Source organism: Heptranchias perlo, chromosome 26, assembly GCF_035084215.1.
Source record: "Heptranchias perlo isolate sHepPer1 chromosome 26, sHepPer1.hap1, whole genome shotgun sequence".
In the NCBI taxonomy this organism is placed as follows: Eukaryota; Metazoa; Chordata; class Chondrichthyes; order Hexanchiformes; family Hexanchidae; genus Heptranchias; species Heptranchias perlo.
Genome location: NC_090350.1, coordinates 10,672,077 through 10,693,098, shown reverse-complemented (window position 1 = coordinate 10,693,098; position 21,022 = coordinate 10,672,077). Strand labels below are relative to the sequence as shown.

Sequence of the window (21,022 nt, the reverse complement as noted above, 5' to 3'; positions counted from 1 at the left end):
GAATGCAGCAAGTGCCTGCCAGTAATTCAATCTTGTGGTTTCTCAAGCTAAGCTTGAACGGTTCATGACGTGGTCAGAGCTGCTCGATCAAATTCTTCCAGGCCATTACTAACTGGCTTTTAGTTATATTTCTACCTAGGTTATAAAGGCGACTGCCTGGCTAATCTGGTTTACAGATCTGCCTACATTTGCTGCCTTGAAATCTAGACCAGACCCTACCTAACAGCACTGCGGGAGAACCTTCACCACACGGACTGCAGCGGTTCAAGGCGGCGGCTCACCACCACATTCTCAAGGGCAATTAGGGATGGGCAATAAATGCCGGCCTTGCCAGCGACGCCCACATCCCATGAATGAATTAAAAAAATGACACGAGGGATAATTAATCAAAACAAAGCCACGGTGCTTGCAAGAATGATTGCCTGAGCGAGGGAGGAAAAAATAATTGCTCACTGAATTCCCCAAGATTGGAAAAAGTAACGTAGATACTGCTGTGTTTCCAGCATGTTGAGACGAGATAGGTGTGGTGATATCCTACAGCAGGGCTCGCACAAAGGGTCTCCACCAATTCTGGAAAAAAGTTAGTTCTTCTGAAAAGTCTTCTGTGAAACAATAACCTCTTTTCCGTTTCCCAATGCTGGCTGACCCGCTGTGTTTTCCACCATTTTCTGTTTTTTTTCTTCAGATTACCGGCATTTCCAGATTGGTTCCTTTTTAATCTCTCCCAAGATTGTAAAACAGCAGGGACTCGGAACAAAGGTTTGGTAAATCGAGTCTGTCCATCAAAAATTCATGACAGCTGAGTACAATGTTACTGTGCCCTGGGACATTTACGTGTATCTCTTTCACAACAGGCAAAGGGAAAAAATCCAGCCGTGCGCGTTAACTGACTGGCAACATTGCAGAGCTGTCACCCAGACCTAAAGTGGTGCTTATAACCTAGTTTACATACTTCCTACTGAGAAATATTTGCATTTGATAAAACCCAGTCTCACAGCTATCTATCTCAGGATACGTACGGGCTTGCAATACTGGAATAGCAGAGACAGTGCACACAAATTACCCTCGACTCTGGGAGAATATAAAAGATGTCGATCGCTAAATGATCAATGTGGCCTTTTTGTTGCATGAGTGACAAACGAGGACCTGCGTTGGTAGGCCATGCAGGCTCAACTCCGGGCTGGCCTTATGCTCATGTCTGTGAACCATTAAAAACGGATCATGATCTCCCAGATAAGTAAACCGTACAGATCTCCAACGTCCCAGATCCTATCCATGGTCAATGCTCGATCGATCTTAGTTGGGCAAAAGGAGTGTCATGATTAGGGTTTCTGAGTTTTTGGGGAGGGGGAGAGGAAGAGGAGATCAAAAAAAAATCAGCCAGTTGCTGGAAGTGTAGATATCTGGACATCGGGTGAGAAGAGGATTCAGCAGGTAGACAACCACACTCATTGTTGAGGTAAGAACATGAATAATGGGAACTAGTGAGGTGAAAAACTGGCGAAAGAATTAAATGGAAACCAGAGACCAGTGTGTAAATATTGTGATCAAAATTTGCAAAGTAATAACTAACAGTGCCTTGTTTCATCGCTATCTCTATTATCTATGTAAGGAATCTTACAACACCAGGTTATAGTCCAACAAATTTATTTTAAAATCACAAGCTTTCGGAGATTATCTCCGAAAGCTTGTGATTTTAAAATAAATTTGTTGGACTATAACCTGGTGTTGTAAGATTCCTTACATTTGTCCACCCCAGTCCATCACCGGCATCTCCACATCATGTCTATTATCTATGGTTAATGTATCATGAAATACTTGACTCCAAGTTAGAACATGCATATCTACCGAAAGAGGGAGGATCGAGAGTGCAGGGGTGGGGGATGGGAGTTGTCTCGCTGCACTCTAGATTCTCTTAACCCTTAAGGTGCTGCTGGTGAGTGAACTCCCTTTGGCGGAACCGACACTCCTGAGCAGATCGTTCGAGCAGCACTTGGGAGGGCTGTAAAATAAAACCCCTCAGACCTCAATGTTTAGTCTCCCAATCGTCTGTGGAAGACAGTTTCCAGTCACGCAGGATTTCGACATCAGCTCCGAGGTTAACAGATGGTCGACCAAGGCAGAGCAGGAAGGGGAACTTTAAGAGCAAAATAGGTTCGAGAAAAATGTAAACAAAGATTTAACATAGATAGCATAAGAAAGAGTCACTTCCTAAGACTCCCATCAACGTCCAGACTTTTGCCTTCGGACTCTTTTTCAAGGGAGGGCATGTTGTTCCTATCTTCCCTTGTGAATATTTGGAGGAAGTAATCATTCAGAATATTTACCATCTTATGCTCATCATTAGTTTCAAGTCCATTTGCATCTTCTAGTGTTCTCACCTCTTCACTAACGGTTCTCTTGCTTTTACAGTACTGGGAGACATTTTTTTTACTGTTACAATTTACCTCCGCAGCTCTGCCTTTTTCTCGGTCCCTCTGATCTCCCTTTCAACTTGTTTCTGCACGTTCCTATATTCTTTCTAATGTGCCCTTTCACCTTTTGTTGCTGCAGGCTTTGTAGAGGTCATTTTACCTCTTTATTTCATTTGTTAATCCATTTAGGGTGACACTTGTTTAGTCTGAGCTCACTGATCTTGGGTATGTACTTGTGCTGCATACCCAACATTATTCCTTTGAAGTTGTTCCATTTTGTCTTCTAGTTAAGTGTTGTTAAACACCCTCCACCAATCCATTTGCTTTAAATCTTCCCACATCGCTTCGATTTAAACCCTTTTAAACCTTGCTTATGATCTTGGTTTTAATTGAGGGTCCCAGCTCACGTTAAACTTGTTCATTCTGTGGTCACTGTCCCTCAGGGGTGCAATGCTTCCCACTGCCTTGCATTCACATAACTCAACGAGGACTGTGGTTTCATTTTAGCTTCTTCTGCCCATCCCCGCTCAGTGCTTCTGTTATTTTTGTCTCCCTTCCCTTGACGTTTCACCAGTCTCCCACCACGCCATCATCAGCAGGGCTGATAACCTACAATTTACAGCTTTGAAAACCAAGGCTGATGTCACCTAGACACCACCTCTCGTTTTACTTTGTCTTCTACTTTCGCCCCCCCCCCCCCCATCCCCTGAACATTCTCCCTTCCTCCTCTCCTGCCTCCTTACTACTGTACAATTCCATGGGCAATGGTCATTCCCTGACATCTTGGCTACGTGGTCATTATTCACGTTAAAGCCCAGAGAATGTGCGAAGGGGCTGGCTGACAACGGGGGCATGACGCCAAGTCCAATTTGGCCCTCACCCGATGTCTGAACATGTTGTCTTTAAGTAGGAATTGCTGGATAGCAATCGGAAGCAGGAACTCTGGTTCATTTTCCCTCTGTTACCCAGGGATATCTGCCGTAGGACAACCTTCCACCAACTGACGCGGTGCAGGCCAGGGATCAAAGCTGGGACTCACCGACTTGGGCAGCTCCAATTGTGGGGGCCTGGTGGTCTCAATAAGATGTATGAAAGCTGGAAGTGTTCAGAATAAGATGCCATATCTGGAGGCTAATGTGACAGTAGATAAGTACAGTGTCATAGGAATATCATAAACAACAGCAACAACTTGCATTTATATAGGGAACTTTAATGTAGTAAAACATCCCAAGGTGCTTCACAGGAGATACATAAGGAGATATTAAGACAGGTGACCAAAAGCTTGGTCATAGAGGTAGGTTTAAAGGAGTGACTTAAAGGAGGAGAGAGAGGTGGAGAAGTTTAGGGAGGGAATTCCAGAGCTCTGAAGAAACATGGCTGTCTCCTGGAGATGGTAATGAACAGAAGGTGCAGGGTCAGAGTGTATCAGGAAATAACTCACACCTATATGTATGGACTTAAACTGTTTGGATTTTAAAAGATTTTTAGTCAGCTTAATTACGTAGCCTGATTTTTGACAGTTCTGCGTCAAAGTGTCCTCATCAAAAAACGTACTTCTTTTCATTCAAGGTGTGCAATGTTTCGGATACCCCTAGTCAGAAGCAGTGGGTAAGCAATGTGTGAAAGGGGAGGAAAGAAGGGGTGTAGCTCGCTATATCAGGAACACCTGGGGTCGATAGAAGTGGAGCCTGTGGAACTGGAAAGTTACACAATGAGTTACCCTGGATGGACAAGGTGAAAAGAACAAAGCTAATACTGGAGGGGAGGAGGATGGGCAAATCTAATACAGAGTTGGGGGGAGGGGGTGGACAAATAAGGTGGGGGGCAGGAGAAATGGACAAATCTAATACTTGGGGTGGGGTGGGGGGGGAGGTGGGGTAGACAAAGCTAACAACACTAGAAGGGATGGGATGAACAAACCTGGCACTAGAGGGATGGTGTCGACGAGTAGGTGAGTTTGCTCTTTGTGAAACTAGGAAGATGATTTTAATAAGGTATTGCAATCAACCAAATATAAGTTGGGTTACACCCAAGTGGTTCGAAATCTGAGTTGGTGAATATAATATGACTATTCCGTGACCCATACATGGAATCAACCTCACCATGACCTGCGATTCAGAAACACTGAGAACCATTGTTGAAAAGGCTAACGTTAAGGAAATAAGGGAGTTTGTTCAACCATACTTCATTAGATGACACATGAGCACCTTTAAATGCTCAGCACGCATGATACCTACTTAGGATCAGCATGCATTGACTAAAGCAGCATAATTATCACCTGTTGGGACTCCTGACTGTTTGGCCTATTAGGAATTTGAGGTAATTTATCTTACGATGTTGCTATTAAGTTAGCGATACAGGTTAACAAGGCCATAAAAAAAGCAAACCAACCACTGGGATTCATTTCTAGCGGGATAGAATAGAAAAGCAGAGAAGAAATGTTAAACTTGTTTAGAACCTTGGTTGGACCACACTTGGAGTACTGTGAACAGTTCTGGTCTCCATATTATAAAAAGGATATAGAGGCACTGGAGAAGGTGCTAAAAAGATTTACTAGGATGATACCAGAACTGAGAGGATATACTTATCAGGAAAGATTGAACAGGCTGGGCCTCTTTTCCCTAGAAAAGAGAAGACTGAGGGGTGACCTGATAGAAGTCTTTAAGATTATGAAATTGTTTGATAGGGTAGACATAGAGAAGACATTTCCACTTGTGGGGGAGACCAGAACTAGGGGCCATAAATATAAGATAGTCATGAATAAATCCAATAGGGAATTCAGGAGAAACTTCTAAACCCAAAGAATGGTTAGAATGTGGAAATCGCTACCACATGGAGTAGTTGAGGCGAATAGCATAGATACATTTAAGGGGAAACTAGATAAACACATGAGGGAGAAAGGAATAGAAGGATTCGCTGATAGGGTCAGATGAAGTAGAGAGGGAGGAGGCTTGTGTGGAGCATAAACACCGGCATGGACCTGTTGGGCTGAATGGCCTGTTTCTGTGCAGTACATTCTATGTAAATTTAGCTCACAAGTGATTAAGTCCACAGAATACATGGTCCGGGGGTGTGAATTCGACCCAATCAAAATGTCTAACCAGGATGGTGTTTCTCAGATATCGCATGAGACAATGAGGTTCATTATACACATTCCAGAGAGGAAAGTGGGTGTAATGTTGGAATGGTTTCATTCATAGGAGCCCAGCACAGGAGAGGACCATTAGGGGAGCTCACACCCAAGAGCACGGTATCTAGTTTGATTGGCAATTCAAATGGAACGGAGAGCTGGGGAAGGGTCAGAGGTCAAGTCCTTCGATTGCTGGTCCAACTGGGTCAAGCTGACACAAAGTTTGCAGTGATCTGGAATGGATGTCAGACACAGAGAGCAAGAACTCCCTTTCCAAGTTGAGCACTGACTAGTCTCTGAGAATTTCTAGTCACATCTATGTATTTAGCCCACCAACAGGGATTATATTTCAGCAATCACCCGCAAGAGTGTTCAGAACAAGCTCGCTTCTTACCAGTAACATGACTTGTCCCGGCTCTTGCAGTCCGTGAAGTCGGAGCTGATGAAGATATCTTTGTAAATGCGCCCGCACAGGCAGTAAAGATCGGACGAGATCTGCTCCCCACTCTCCACAACTGGCAGGATCACCGAGAGGGCTGTCTCCCGATCTCCAGGTAGGTTCCGCCTGTAGGAAAGATACATGACATCATCTCCACAGTCAGAGAAAACTTAAGTATGACCACTTGCTTTATCTTCATAGAATCAGACAGCACAGTAAGAGGCTATTCGGCCCATCATACCTGTGCTGGCTCTTTGAAAGAGCTAGCCAATTCATAGAATCATACAGCACAGAAGGGGGCCATTTGGTCTCTTGTGCCTGTGCCAGCTCTTTGAAAGAGCTATCCAATTAGTTATGTTCCCCTGCCCTTTCCCCATAACCCTGCAAATTTTTCCTTTTCAAGTATTTATCCAATTCCCTTTTGAAAGTTACAATTGAATCTGCTTCCACCATTCTTTCAGGCAGTGCATTCCAGATCATTACGACATACTGCGTAAAACAAATTTCCCCTCATCTCCCCTCTGGCTGTTTTGCCAATGATCTTCAATCTGTTTCCTCTGGTTACTGACTCGCCTGCCAGTAGAAACAGTTTCGACCCTCCTGACAGTGGAAACAAAAAGTGGGAGGGGGAAATGTTTGTGGAGGGCAGGAGACCAGGGTTGAATTGTGGAGAGATGAGGAAGGATGAATATTTCAGATTCCCTTTTCAGATCAGGGAGTTTTAAAATGGGATTTAACCTCAGGGGATTAAACGGGTGGGGCAGATTGAACGTTGCCTGTAGAAGGGGCTGGCTTGATGGGCCAAATGTCCTTCAAACATTGCAAGGAAAAAGGTTAGACTGCTTCTCTACAATTTTAATCCTCTCCCCTTCTCTCCTGAAGACTCTTCACTGGGTGCATTTCCTTGGGCACCATCTCACCCAACTGTCTTTCTTCGCGTCTGAGCCTCAGTGAATGCCAGCAGACTATTTGATCACAGGGGCCATCCCAGCCCAGGCCCAATCCTGTCATCACCCAACAGCCATACACTCTCTTCCAGTAGAGCTTGCTGGGTGTCAGTATGGATGCTACGTCCGGGAGCCACTGCTGCTTATGCTGGAAAGGGGTCAGGGTAACCATCCCCAGAATCAGTCCTGCCAGTCATGGATCGATGCTTCTTTGAAAGGTGCTTGAAGGGTCTTCTGAGGACCTGGGAGAGCAGGTGTTGCATTTGTCAGCTGCCGACAGAGCTCCAGGAGCATCCTCCACGGCCAAACCAAATTAACAATAAAACTGCGGAGGATGAATTCCTGGAGTGTGTATGAGATGGTTTTTTAGACCAGTACGTTGAGGAGCCAACTAGGGAACAGGCTATCCTGGACTGGGTATTGTGCAATGAGAAGGGGCTAATTAATAATCTTGTTGTGCAGGGTCCTTGAGGGAAGAGTGACCATAACATGACAGAATTCTTTATTAAGATGGAAAGTGAAGTAGTCCAATCCAAAACTAGAGTCCTAATTCTAAACAAAGGAAACTACGAAGGTATGAGGAGTGAGTTGGCTATGATAGATTGGGAAGCTTCATCAAAAGGCATGATGGTGGATAGGCAAAGGCTAACATTTAAGGAACGAATGCATGAATTGTAACAATTATACATTCCTTTCCGGTGTAAAAACACAAAAGGAAATGTGGCCCAACCATGGCTAACAAAAGAAATTAAGGATAGTATCAGATCCAAAGAGGAGTCAAATAAAGTTGCCAGAAAAAGTAGAAGCCTGAGGATTGGGAGCAGTTTAGAATTCAGCAAAAAAGGACCAAGAGATTGATTAAGAGGGGAAAAATAGAGTGAGAGTAAACTTGCAAGGATCATAAAAGCAGACTGTAAAAGCTTCTACAAGTATGGAAAAAGAAAAAGATTAGTGAAGACAAATGTAAGTCCCTTATTGTCAGAAATGGGAGAATTTATAATGGGGAACAAGGAAATGGCAGAGCAATTAAACAAATACTTTGGTTTTGTCTTCACGGAATACGACACAAATAACTTCCCAGAACTGCTGGGGAACCAAGGCTCTAGTGAGAAGCAGGAATTAAAGGAAATTAGTATTAGTAAAAAAAAAGTACAGGATAAATTAATGGGACTGAAAGCCGATAAGTCTCCAGGGCCTGATAATCTGCATCCCAGAGTACTAAAAGAGGTAGCCATGGAAATAGTGGATGCATTGGTTGCCATCTTCCAAAATCCTAAAAATTATGGAACAGTTCCTGCAGGATAGAGGGTGGCAAATGTAACCCCACTATTTAAAAAAGGGAGAGAGAAAACAGGGAACAACAGACCAGTTAGCCTAACGTCAGTAGTAGGGAGAATGTTAGAGTCTATTATAAAGGATGTGATAACAGGACACTGAGAAAATATCAACGGGATTAGACAAAGTCAACATGGATATATGAAAGGGAAATCGTGTTTGACAAACCTACTGGAGTTTTTTGAGGATGTAACTGGTAGACCAGATAAGGGAGAACCAGTGGATGTGGTTTATTTGGATTTTCAGAAGGCCTTTGATAAAGTCCCACTTAAGAGGTTAATGTGCAAAATTAAAGCACATGGGGTTGGGGGTAATATACTGGCATGGATTGGTGAGCGGCGGCAAAGAGCGAGACCAGAGCGGGGATAAAAACAGCGCGGAGAGAGCGGGAGTTCAGTCGGTGAGCGGCGGTAAAGAGCGAGACCAGAGCTTACTCTGAGAGCGAGACTCTGAGACCAGCGGCAGAGTTCGGGGTGACGTCACCAGTCAGAAAGTGACGCGGCACAGGGGAGGCAGCTGATTGGTGAGTAGGTTCAGGTGAGTATTTCTACCGTTTTACTGTAAGTAAATAATAAGAAAGGGAAGGTCTGCAGGTTTTATAGCAGGTAGTGGGTTTTTTTTGTTAGTGAACCTAGGTCCCTAGTATAGTTAACATTTTCTAATTTCAACGTAATTTAAAAGGGGTAACTAAGCTAAGGCAAGTCATGGCAGCAGACCTCGCACCCGTGATATGCCCCTCCTGCAAGATGTGGGAAGTCATGGACACTACCAGTGTCCCTGCCGACCATGTGTGCAGGAAGTGTGTCCACCTGCAGCTACTGACCGATCGTATCTCGGAGCTGAAGCTGCGGGTGGACTCACTGTGGAGCATCCGCGATGCAGAGAAAATCGTGGATAGCACATTTAGCGAGTTGGTCACACTGCAGGTAAAGGGTGTACAGGCAGGAAGTGAATGGGTGACCACCAGGAAGAGCAAGAGGTGCAGGCAGGTAGTGCAGGGGTCCCCTGTGGCCATCCCCCTCTCAAATAGATATGCCACTTTGGATGCTGTTGGGGGGGATGACTTATCAGGGGAAGGCAGCAGCAGCCAACTTCCTGGCACCACGGGTGGCTCTGCTGCACAGGCTGGGAGGAAAAAGAGTGGAAGAGCTATAGTGATAGGGGACTCAATTGTAAGGGGAATAGACAGGCGTTTCTGCGGCCGCAACCGAGACTCCAGGATGGTGTGTTGCCTCCCTGGTGCAAGGATCAAGGACGTCTTGGAGCGGCAACAGAACATTTTGGAGGGGGAGGGCGAACAGCCAGCTGTCGTGGTGCACATAGGCACCAACGATATAGGTAAAAAAGGGGATGAGGTCCTAAAAGCAGAATATAGGGAGTTAGGAGGTAAATTAAAAAATAGGACCTCAAAGGTAGTAATCTCAGGATTGCTGCCAGTGCCACGTGCTAGTCAGAGTAGAAATAGGAGGATATTTCAAATGAATACGTGGCTAGAGGAATGGTGCAAGGGGGAGGGATTCAAATTCCTGGGACACTGGAAACGGTTCTGGGGGAGGTGGGACCAGTACAAACCGGACGGTCTGCACCTGGGCAGGGCCGGGACCGCTGTCCTAGGAGGAGTGTTTGCTAGTGCTGTTGGGGAGGGTTTAAACTAAAGTGGCAGGGGGTTGGGAACCTGAGCAGGGAGACAGAGGAAAGCGTATCAGGAAGGGACAGAAGGTATGGAGTAATAGGTAAAGTGTTAAAAAAGGAAAAAGCAGGAACTAAGTGTCACAAAACAGATTTGAAAGTTCTTTATCTGAATGCACGTAGCATTCGTAACAAAATGGACGAGTTAACGGCACATATAACTACGTATGGGTATGATCTTGTGGCCATTACAGAATCATGGCTGCAGGGTGACAACGACTGGGAATTAAATATGCCAGGGTATTTAACAATCAGGAAGGACAGGCAGGAAGGGGAGGTGGGGTGGCTATGTTCATAAAGGAAGGAATCACTGTAATACAGATAAATGATATTGGGACAAAGCATCAAGATAATGAAACAGTTTGGGTAGAGATAAGGAATAATAAGGGGAAAAAAACACTAGTGGGCGTAGTATATAGGCCTCCTAATAGTTGCAACTCTGCTGGAAGAAGTATTAATCAGGAAATAGTCGGGGCATGTAATAAGGGAACAGCTATAATTATGGGGGATTTTAACTCTCATATTAACTGGACAAATCAAATTGGGCAGAGCAGCCTTGAGGAAGAGTTCATTGAGTGCATCAGGGATGGATTTCTTGAGCAGTATGTAACTGATCCTACAAGGGGGCAGGCAACCTTGGACCTGGTCCTGTGTAATGAGTCAGGATTAATTAATAATGTCCTAGTTAAGGATCCCCTTGGAATGAGCGACCACAACATGGTTGAATTCCATATCCAATTAGAGGGTGAGAAGGTTGATTCTCAAACAAGCGTACTGAGCTTGAATAATGGAGACTATGATGGTATGAGAGCGGAATTGATTAAAGTGGACTGGGAAAATAGACTAAAGGGTATGAGCAGTGGTGTTCATTTAAGGAGTTATTTTACAACTTTCAAAATAAATATATTCCACTGAGGAAAAAAGGGTGTAAAAGAAATGACAGCCATCCGTGGCTAAGTAAAGAAATCAAGGATAGTATCCGACTAAAAACAAGGACATATAAGGTAGCCAAACTTAGTGGGAGGATAGAAGATTGGGAAGTCTTCAAAAGACAGCAAAAAGTAACTAAAGGATTGATTAAGAAAGGGAAGTTAGATTATGAAAAGAAATTATCAAAAAATATAAAAACAGATAGCAAGAGTTTCTATAGTTATATAAAAAGAAAAAGGGTGGCTAAGGCAAACGTAGGTCCCTTAGAGGGTGAGACCGGGAAATTAATGGTGGGAAACACGGAGATGGCAAAAATGCTGAACAAATATTTTGTTTCAGTCTTTACGGTAGAGGACACTAAGAATATCCCAACACTGGACAAACAGGGAGCTCTACGGGGGGGAGGATCTAAATACGATTAAAATCACTCAGGAGATGGTACTCAGTAAAATAATGGGACTCAAAGCGGATAAATCCCCTGGACCTGATGGCTTCTATCCTAGGGTCTTGAGGGAAGTGGCAGTAGGGATTGTGGATGCTTTGGTGATAGTTTTCCAAAATTCCCTGGACTCAGGAGAGGTCCCGGCAGATTGGAAAACTGCTAATGTAACACCGTTATTTAAAAAGGGTAGTAGGCAGAAGGCTGGAAATTATAGGCCAGTTAGCCTGACATCTGTGGTGGGTAAAATTTTGGAGTCTATTATTAAGGAGACAGTAACGGAACATTTAGATAAGCATAATTTAATAGGACAAAGTCAGCATGGCTTTATGAAGGGGAAGTCATGTCTGACAAATTTGCTTGAGTTCTTTGAGGATATAACGTACAGGGTGGATAAAGGGGAACCAGTGGACATAGTGTATTTAGACTTCCAGAAGGCATTCGACAAGGTGCCACATAAAAGATTATTGCTTAAGATAAAAAATCACGGGATTGGGGGTAATATTCTGGCATGGGTGGAGGATTGGTTATCGAACAGGAGGCAGAGAGTTGGGATAAATGGTTCATTCTCGGACTGGCAACCAGTAACTAGTGGTGTTCCACAGGGGTCGGTGCTGGGTCCCCAACTCTTTACAATCTATATTAACGATTTGGAGGAGGGGACCGAGTGCAACATATCAAAATTTGCAGATGATACAAAGATGGGAGGGAAAGTAGAGAGTGAGGAGGACATAAAAAACCTGCAAGGGGATATAGACAGGCTGGGTGAGTGGGTGGAGATTTGGCAGATGCAATATAATATTGCAAAATGTGAGGTTATGCACTTTGGCAGGAAAAATCAGAGAGCAAGTTATTATCTTAATGGCGAGAAACTGGAAAGTACTTTCGTACAAAGGGATCTGGTGGTCCTAGTGCAAGAAAATCAAAAAGTTAGTATGCAGGTGCAGCAGGTGATCAAGAAAGCCAACGGAATGTTGGCTTTTATTGCTAGGGGGATAGAATGTAAAAACAGGGAGGTATTGCTGCAGTTATACAAGGTATTGGTGAGACCGCACCTGGAATACTGCATACAGTTTTGGTGTCCACACTTAAGAAAAGACATACTTGCTCTCGAGGCAGTACAAAGAAGGTTCACTCGGTTAATCCCGGGGATGAGGGGGTGGACATATGAGGAGAGGTTGAGTAAATTGGGACTCTACTCATTGGAGTTCAGAAGAATGAGAGGCGATCTTATTGAAACATATAAGATTGTGAAGAGGCTTGATCGGGTGGATGCAGTAAGGATGTTCCCAAGGATGGGTGAAACTAGAACTAGGGGGCATAATCTTAGAATAAGGGGCTGCTCTTTCAAAACTGAGATGAGGAGAAACTTCTTCACTCAGAGGGTGGTAGATCTGTGGAATTTGCTGCCCCAGGAAGCTGTGGAAGCTACATCATTAGATAAATTTAAAACAGAAATAGACAGTTTCCTAGAAGTAAAGGAAATTAGGGGTTATGGGGAGCGGGCAGGAAATTGGACATGAAGCTGAGTTCGGATCGGTCAATGCCCTGTGGGTGGCGGAGAGGGCCCAGGGGCTGTGTGGCCGGGTCCTGCTCCTACTTCTTGTGTTCTTTAGATTTGTGGTTGGGATCAGATCAGCCATGATCTTATTGAATGGCGGAGCAGGCTCGAGGGGCCGATTAGCCTACTCCTGCTCCTATTTCTTATGTTCTTATGAAAATTGGTTAACAGACAGGAAACAGAGAGTAGGAATAAATGGGTCTTTTTTGGGGTGGCAGGCAGTGACTAGTGGGGTACCGCAGGGATCAGTGCTTGGGCCCCAGCTATTCACAATATATATCAATGATTTGGATGAGGGAACCAAATGCAATATTTCCAAGTTTGTTGATGACACAAAATTAGGTGGGATTGTGAGTTGTGAGGAGGATGCAAAGAGGCTTCAAGACGATTTGGACAAGTTGAGTGAGTGGGCAAATACATGGCAGATGCAGTATAATGTGGATAAATGTGAAGTTATCCACTTCGGAAGGAAAAACAGAAAGGCAGAGTATTATTTAAATGGTGATAGATTGGGAAATGTTGATGCACAAAAGGGACCTGGGTGTCCTTGTACAACAGTCACTGAAAGCAAACATGCAGGTGCAGCAAGCAGTTAGGAAGGCAAATGGTACGTTGGCCTTCATTGCAAGAGGATTTGAGTACAGGATCAAGGATGTCTTACTGCAGTTATACAGGGCCTTGGTGAGACCACACTTGGAGTATTGTGTGCAGTTTTGGTCTCCTTACCTCAGAAAGGATATACTTGCCATGGAGGGAGTGCATTGAAGGTTCACCAGACTGATTCCTGGGATGGCAGGACTGTCGTATGAGGAGAGATCGGGTCGACTCGGCCTGTATTCACTCGAGTTTAGAAGAATGAGGGGGGATCTCATTGAAACATATGAAATTCTGACAGGGCTAGACAGACTGGATGCAGGGAGGATGTTTCCCCTGGCTGGGGGGTCCAGAATGAGGGGTCATAGTCTCAGGATACGGGGTAGAACATTTAGGACTGAGATGAGGAGAAATTTCTTCACTCAGAGGGTGATGAACCTGTGGAATTCTCTACCACAGAAGGCTGTGGAGGCCAAGTCACTGAATATACTTAAGAAGGAGATAGATAGATTTCTAGACACAAAAGGCATCAAGGGGTATGGGGAAAGAGTGGGAATATGGTATTGAGATCGAGGATCAGCCATGATCATATTGAATGGCGGAGCAGGCTCGAAGGGCCAAATGGCCTACTCCTGCTCCTAGTTTCTGAGCCCATGGAAATGCTGTCAGTTTTTACCCGAGGGATCACTTCATACTTCAGATCTTCTAGGGACTCATAAAAAAAAAAGAAAGAACTTTTAGTTATGTAGAACCTTTCAGGACCTCAGGATGTCCCAAAGCTCTTTACAGGCAATGAAGTAGTTTTTGAAGTGTAGTCACTGTTGTAATGTAGGAAAGGCGACAGCCAATTTATGCACAGCAAGATCTCTCACACAGTAATATGATAATGTCCAGATCATACTTTTTTTTTTAAGTGATGTTGGTTGAGGGATAAACATTGGCCAGGACACCAGGGAGAACTCCCCTGCTCTTTTTCTGAAATAGTGCCATGGGATCTTTTACATCCACCTGAGCAGACAGACGGGGTCTCATTTGAAGGACGGCACCTCCGGCAGTGCAGCAATCCCTCAGTACTGCACTGAGAGTGTCAGCCTAGATTATGTGCTCAAGTCTTTCGAGTGGGATTTGAATCTACAACCTTCTGACTTAGAGGCGAGAGTGCTACCACTGAGCCACGGCTGACACCTGTGGCTCAAAACAAAGTTTGGATTGCAAGCTGCACCTCCGATACTTAAAGAGTACAGGTGTGCGAAGAGGGTGTGAATTATAGACCTCGTTGTAGGATATCATGTGGGGCTGCCTGTGAAGAAATATTGAGACAAGGCTGTTGATAAATGATCATTGTACAACTGAAAGGTGAAGAAGAGTTTGTGAACAAGTGGGTGTGTTCCTCCTACCTGTTTAATGCAAAGCAGTAATGAAACTTGACATTGGGCAGCTCAGCCACATTACAGGTCGGCAACTTTTGCAGGGTCTCCACCAGCTTGATGGTAGCATCGAGATCCTTCAAAACAAAAGTATCAGAGAGTCAAAATTCCTCAAATAGTGTTTGCGCAGCAAGGGTTAATTATCTGCAGCCTCTCAATGGTACTGGTACCAATTCATAGTGAAAGCCTCCTGTACTATTTCACACTCTGTAGTGCGGCCTCTCTTCGGGGCTTATTTGTATTCGGGTCTGCCTGAGTCCCATCCATTCGTTCTCTCCCCTTGTTTATACCCTCCCTCCATTTATATCCTCCCTCCCTTCCTTCATTTAAACCCTCCCTCCGTTTATACCCTCCCTCCCTCCGTTTATAGCCTCCCCTCCTCGCTCCGTCCTTCCAGGCTGCAGTGAGGACATCTCTGTAGGTTCCATTTATTCTTGCTTTTATTGCTGAAAGTTCTCTCTGTTTTTAAATCTGCCTTGCTGCCTGTTTTCTCACTCCTCCTTTTGTCTTGCTGTGCCAAGAGATTCCGTCTACCTCGCCTTATCGTCTCCAGGAACTCCCACGAGTTCTCCTAACTTGACAATTCTGGCTCCCCTGAAAGTTCACTGAAGGAAGCTATCAAACCAGTTCAGCAGCCTGCTCGGCTCATACAGAAGCTCTGTGAATGGCACTCTGCCTGGGAGCTGTGATATTATTGCTCAACATTGCGGTTTGTATTTTACTAAAATCTTTCACACAGAAAGAAGCAATGAATGAGGCTGACAACGCAAACCGCAATAAAACAAAGAATTTGCATTTACATAGCGCCTTTCAAGACCTCAGGACATCCCAATGTGCTTTACAGACAATGAATTACTTTTGAAGCGTAGTCACGCTTGTTATGTAGGAAACGTGGCAGCCAATTTGCAGACACCAGGATCCCACAAACAGCAATGTGGTAATGACCAGATAATCTGTTTTAGTGATGTTGGTTGAGGGACAAATATTGGCCAGGTCACCTGGGAGAACTCCCCTACTCTTGTTTGGATTACTGCTGTGGGATCTTTTATGTCCACCCGAGAGGGCAGACGGGGCCTCAATTTAACATCTCATCCGACAGTGCAGCACCTCCAACAGTGCAGCACTCCCTCAGTACTGAGGCATTGTCAGTCTCAGCCTATATTACGTGCTCAAATCTCAACCTCGATGGTGACGATATAGGTTAGTATCAGGAGCGGCATTTGCTGTAATAGTGGCATTCTGTCAGCCAAGTCTTTTCACGTCTCACTGAAGACAAAAAGCAAATAAGGAATTTTTTTTTAAAGTGTATTTTAAAAAAATTAAGGTTCTGAAAGGCAGAGGGTGGAATAAGACGGGTTATGTTAAACTTGTATAGAACCTTGGTTAGACCACACTTGGAGTACTGTGCACATTTCTGGTCTCTATATTACAAAAAGGATATAGAGGCACTGGAGAAGATGCAAAAAAGATTTACAAGGATGATACTAGAACTCAGAGGTTATATCTATCGGGAAAGACTGAACAGACTGGGGCTCTTTTCTCTAGAAAAAAGACCTGATAGAGGTCTTTAAAATTATGAAGGGGTTTGGTAGGGTAGACATAGAGATGTTTCCACTTGTCGGGGTGTCCAAAACTAGAGGCCATAAATATAAGAAAGTCACTAATAAATCCAATAGGGAATTCAAGAGAAAGTTCTTTACCCAGAGAGTGGTTAGAATGTGGTGCTAGCTATCACATGAAGTAGTTGAGGTGAATAGCGTAGATGTGTTTAAAGGGAAGCTAGATAAACACATGAGGGAGAAAGGAATAGAAGGATCTGCTGATAGGGTGAGATGAAGTAGGGTGGGAGGAGGCTCGTGTGGAGCATAAATGCCGGCGTAGACCTGTTGGGCTGAATGGCCTATTTCTGTGCTGTAAATTCTATGGTAAAGTTGGGCTTGAGACTAGAGAGGGAGAACAGGAGGAATGGAAAGCTGCTGGAATGGAAATAGAAGGCTCAGCCAAAAGTAAATAGTAAGAAAATGTCAATCAGAACAGAAAAAGAAAGAAAGAGGCCATGAGATGGTGAGAGGGTGCAAGGGATATCAAAAATTAAACAAGAAAGGCAAGATAAAGAATAAGGGTCAACATTCCAAAAAACGGAGGCAGGATTGGGGGGTCTGCATGTGAATGCACAAAACAAACCTGGAGAATTAGAGGTTCAAGTGGACAAGTGTGAGGGGAGACATTTTGGGATGCAATCTAAGGAATGGGAGTATACACTCAATGGAAAGACACTGAGGGTGGGGATGCTCAGAGAGACCGAGGGATTCAAATACGTAATTCTCTGAATGTGAGAGTGCAGGTAGATAAGGCCATTAAAAAAAAGCTACTAACACATTCGGCATTATAAATAGGAGCAGAGAGCACACGAGTAAAGCTCGAATCATTCTTTTGTTACAAAGTACTGGAAAGGTCACTGCGTGCCGTTTTGGTGAAACCATTATAGAAAAGACATGAAAGCCATAGAGAGCGTACAGCGTAGATTCACCAGAATGATGTCAGGGATGGAAAGCTTATAGTTTTGAGGAGAGACTTGAAATGCTAGGACTGTATCCACTAAAGCAGAAAAGACTAAAAGAAGATTTAAGAGAGGTTTTTAAAATTATGAAGAGTTTTGATAGGGTTAATAGGGAAAGACTATTTCCCCTGGTTGGGGAGCCAGGGGGTCATCAGTTTAAAACTCTTACTAAGACGGTGGACAGAGGCTGGGAGAAATTTCTTTATTCAGAGGGTTGTTGGAGCATGGGATATTTTGCCACAGGGAGTGGTTGAGGCAGAGACCATTGCATCTCTTAAGGGAAAATTAGATTCATATTTGAAGCAGAGAAAAATACAGGGATATGGAGAGAGAGTGGGTCAGTGGGATTAGTTTTGAACTGATCTAGCAGAGAGCCAACACAGGCACAATGGGACAGGTGGCCTCTTTTTTTGTGCTGTAAGTTTCGATAGTTCCATTATATTTCTGTAGGCAAGCTTGCCCGAGCAATCAGACTGAAGGAAGGTTCGGCTTGTAGTCAGCGGCCAAAGGGCTCTGTGTTTTTAAGACTCTTTCAGCCAGTAGAGAAACTAAGTAAGTTTTCAACTTCAGCTGTTCCATAGGGTAAGAAATGTATTTTTGTTTTGAAGTCTACCTTTAGAGAGAAGTGAGTGGCGTATTTATTATTTTACGTAATGTTCATTCACCCATTTTATGTAAATAAAACCATTTGTTGGTTCAGAGCCTAAGTTCTGGTGTGGGAAGAGTGCAAATTTAGTCCACTTGTCGAAGAGAGGAGCATCACATTGTACACGGGATACACACCGGTGTGCAGAGTAAGAGCTCTCTGTTATGATTCCTGGGTGTCACTATCTTTTACCTAGCTATTGGGCAGGAAATGATGCACCCAAGAACGTAAAGGACATAAGATCCACTTATGCGAGTGGCCGGTGTTACTGAACCAGAGAAAATATCTACCGCAAAACCCAAAAAAAAGCGGGGGCTTTTTAAAATTCGCTTTTTAAAAATTCCTCATTTGTTTTTTGTCTTCAGGGAGATGTGAATCGTTACAAGAATCAATGCCGTCCGACAAAAACACATACAAATAAATAAAACCAGGCATGCAGCAGCCCTTTGTGAAATGAAGGCCGATCGCAGAGGGGGCAGAGAGAACCTAAAGTAGAAAAAGGTACTTTGCGGGTGAGAGGAATGAGCTCACCATAAAGAGAGTGATCATTTATAAACCTCAAAAATAAATGAGAAAAAAGAAAATAAACATTAGTGGAAAAGTATCTTTCAAACTTCAGGTTTAAAAAACTTCCTTTCACATCCCACTCCCTAATTTATTTAAACTCATTCGCAGGATGAGAGTGTCGCTGGCAAGCCTGGGATTCATTGTCCATTCCTGGTTGCCCTGAGAAGATGGTGGTGGGCCTTCTCCTTGAACCACTGGTAGCGGGTTTGGTGCAACTGATGCACTTCAGAAGACAGTTAAGAGCCAACTATGTTGGTGTGGGACTAGAGTCACATATAGGCCAGACTGGGTAAGGACAGCAGGTTTCCTTCCCCAGCGAGCCAGTTGGGTTTTTACAACAATCTGACTGCTTCATGATAACTTTTATTGATACCAGCTTTTTATTTCCAGATTCTTTAAACTGAATTCAAATTCTCAAACTGCCATGGTGGGGTTTGAACTCATGTCCTCAGGACTATAAACCCAGGCCTCTGGATTACTAGTCCAGTCACATAACCACTACATTACCATACCCCTATCCTTATAGCTCTGTTTCCATGGCTACCTTCAGTTCTCTTAGTGGATTCTAGGAACGTGAAAGAGAGTTGCATGCTTGGCTAACTCCTCGTACATTTTGTTCTTACAGCGCTGGCAGTCCTACACGGATAGATTGGACATCTAGATGTACTCAGACAGTACTGCTCACCGAAGAGGCAGAGGGGTTGGATTGCTTGTTTATACAAAAATAAAGCTGACCACAACAACAAGATCGCATGTGCGTGCAATGTTTTGTGACTGCAATGATTGTTTTCAAAAGAAAGGTGAACTTAACATGAACAGAGATTACAAGCAAGAATCAACAGAGAACAGCAACATAGAGATAACAGGGTACACGACTACACCTGGACACTTAACACGCTCATATTATAGTCTGAGCATGCTATTTTTACACAGGCGTTAGGAACGTAGGAACAGGAGGAGGTCATTAACCCCCACAAACATGTTCCGAAAATTCAATTAGCTCATGGCTGATCTGTATCTCCACCTTGGTTCCGTAACCCTTAATACTCTTACCAAACAAATTCTAGCGATCTCACTTTTAACATTTTCAATTGACCCCTAGACTCAACAAGTTTTTGAGGGAGAGAGTTCCAGATTTCCACTACCCTTTGTGTGAAGTAATGTTTCCTGACATCACTCCTGAACGGCCCAGCTCTAATTTAAAGGTTACGTCCCCCTTGTTCTGGACTCTCCCACCAGAGGAAGTAATTTCTCTCTATCTACCCTATCATCCTCTATCTATCCTTTAATCATCTTGAACACCTCAATTAGATCACCCCTTAATCTTAGCCCATGCGGGGGAAAGAAAACAGGCACTGGAATATAGTGTGAGCACTTCTGTACGTGGACCTCGCTGATCAGAAGTTCTGCCCCAAAGTAGCTGAAACCTGGTGTTGGACGGGGAGCGTCGGTGAGATTGGAACTGGTGATGAAATCTGATCACATTTGTACGGATTATCAATAGCTTACTAACTGCTGATCTGATTTGGGTTGCAGAATGCTTCATTATCGGATTATACCCTTTTGACTAGTGAATGATTATCTAATATCCATGATTTGAAAGAAATTTATAATCTCTTTGCCCTGAGTGGAATTTACACATCAGTAGCCGAGCAGCATTTTTAAATGTTTCTGTTCTTTTGGTTCTGCCACCAGGCGCCATGTTGTTTTTGGCCATCGGGCCAAGCAGCACCCAGACCCCTGGCAACACAGTGACCTGCCTGGGGCTTTCCCTCTGAGGGAAGTGGCTCCCTGAGCTCCCTAAAGACCTGGGCCTACAGTAATCAAGACCGACCAAGAAGGGCGCAGTGAGCGAGAAGGTCAAAGGCTCCCACACAGAGTCAGACTTGTTTGCTCCTCAGGGACAGGCAGCGTCACCCAATCACGTCATGGGCCCGGAGTAGAAAAGTGAAACTTCTGTACCTAGAGAGTGGTTAGAATGTGGAACTCACTACCACATGGAGTAGTTGAGGCGAATAGCGTAGATGCATTTAAGGGAAAGCGAGATGAACACGAGGGAGAAAGGATATGCTGATAGGGTGAGATGAAGTCGGGTGGGAGAAGGCTCGTGTGGAGCATTAACACCGACACAGACCAGTTGAGACGAATGGCCTGTTTCCGTGCTGTACATTCAACGTATTTATATGCAAAAGTGAATTGAAAATGAAAAGAAAACCAACATTGAAAAGAGGCGCTGAATTTAACCTGGTTAAACAGGGAGCTGCTGGCGAGACAGTTTAACCGGAGAAGCAGACCGAACACAACATGTGTGTCCTTATGACCTGCTCCATTTTCTACAGGGTAC

At 44.2% G+C, this 21,022-nt stretch overlaps 1 protein-coding gene and 1 long non-coding RNA gene across 4 annotated transcripts in view; one reads left to right on the top strand and one right to left on the bottom strand.

Moving 5' to 3' along the window:
* The window catches only part of si:ch211-1i11.3 (mitogen-activated protein kinase kinase kinase 5), a 185,793-nt gene that overhangs the window by 109,350 nt on the left and 55,421 nt on the right, over positions 1-21,022 (bottom strand). For all 3 annotated transcript variants that reach the window (XR_010967279.1, XM_068006407.1, XM_068006406.1), the window contains exons 6-7: positions 14,876-14,982; positions 5,939-6,109 (exon numbers count right to left, since the gene is read on the bottom strand). Coding sequence is in view for 2 of the 3 variants with exons in the window: in XM_068006407.1 (XP_067862508.1) it covers positions 5,939-6,109; positions 14,876-14,982 (278 nt within the window). In the remaining variant the exon portion in view is untranslated. The remainder of the gene's footprint in view (positions 1-5,938; positions 6,110-14,875; positions 14,983-21,022) is intronic.
* Positions 1,884-19,424, top strand: LOC137342504 (uncharacterized). The gene is made up of 3 exons (XR_010967280.1): positions 1,884-2,154; positions 18,477-18,612; positions 19,304-19,424. It is a non-coding gene; the product is annotated as an uncharacterized lncRNA (long non-coding RNA).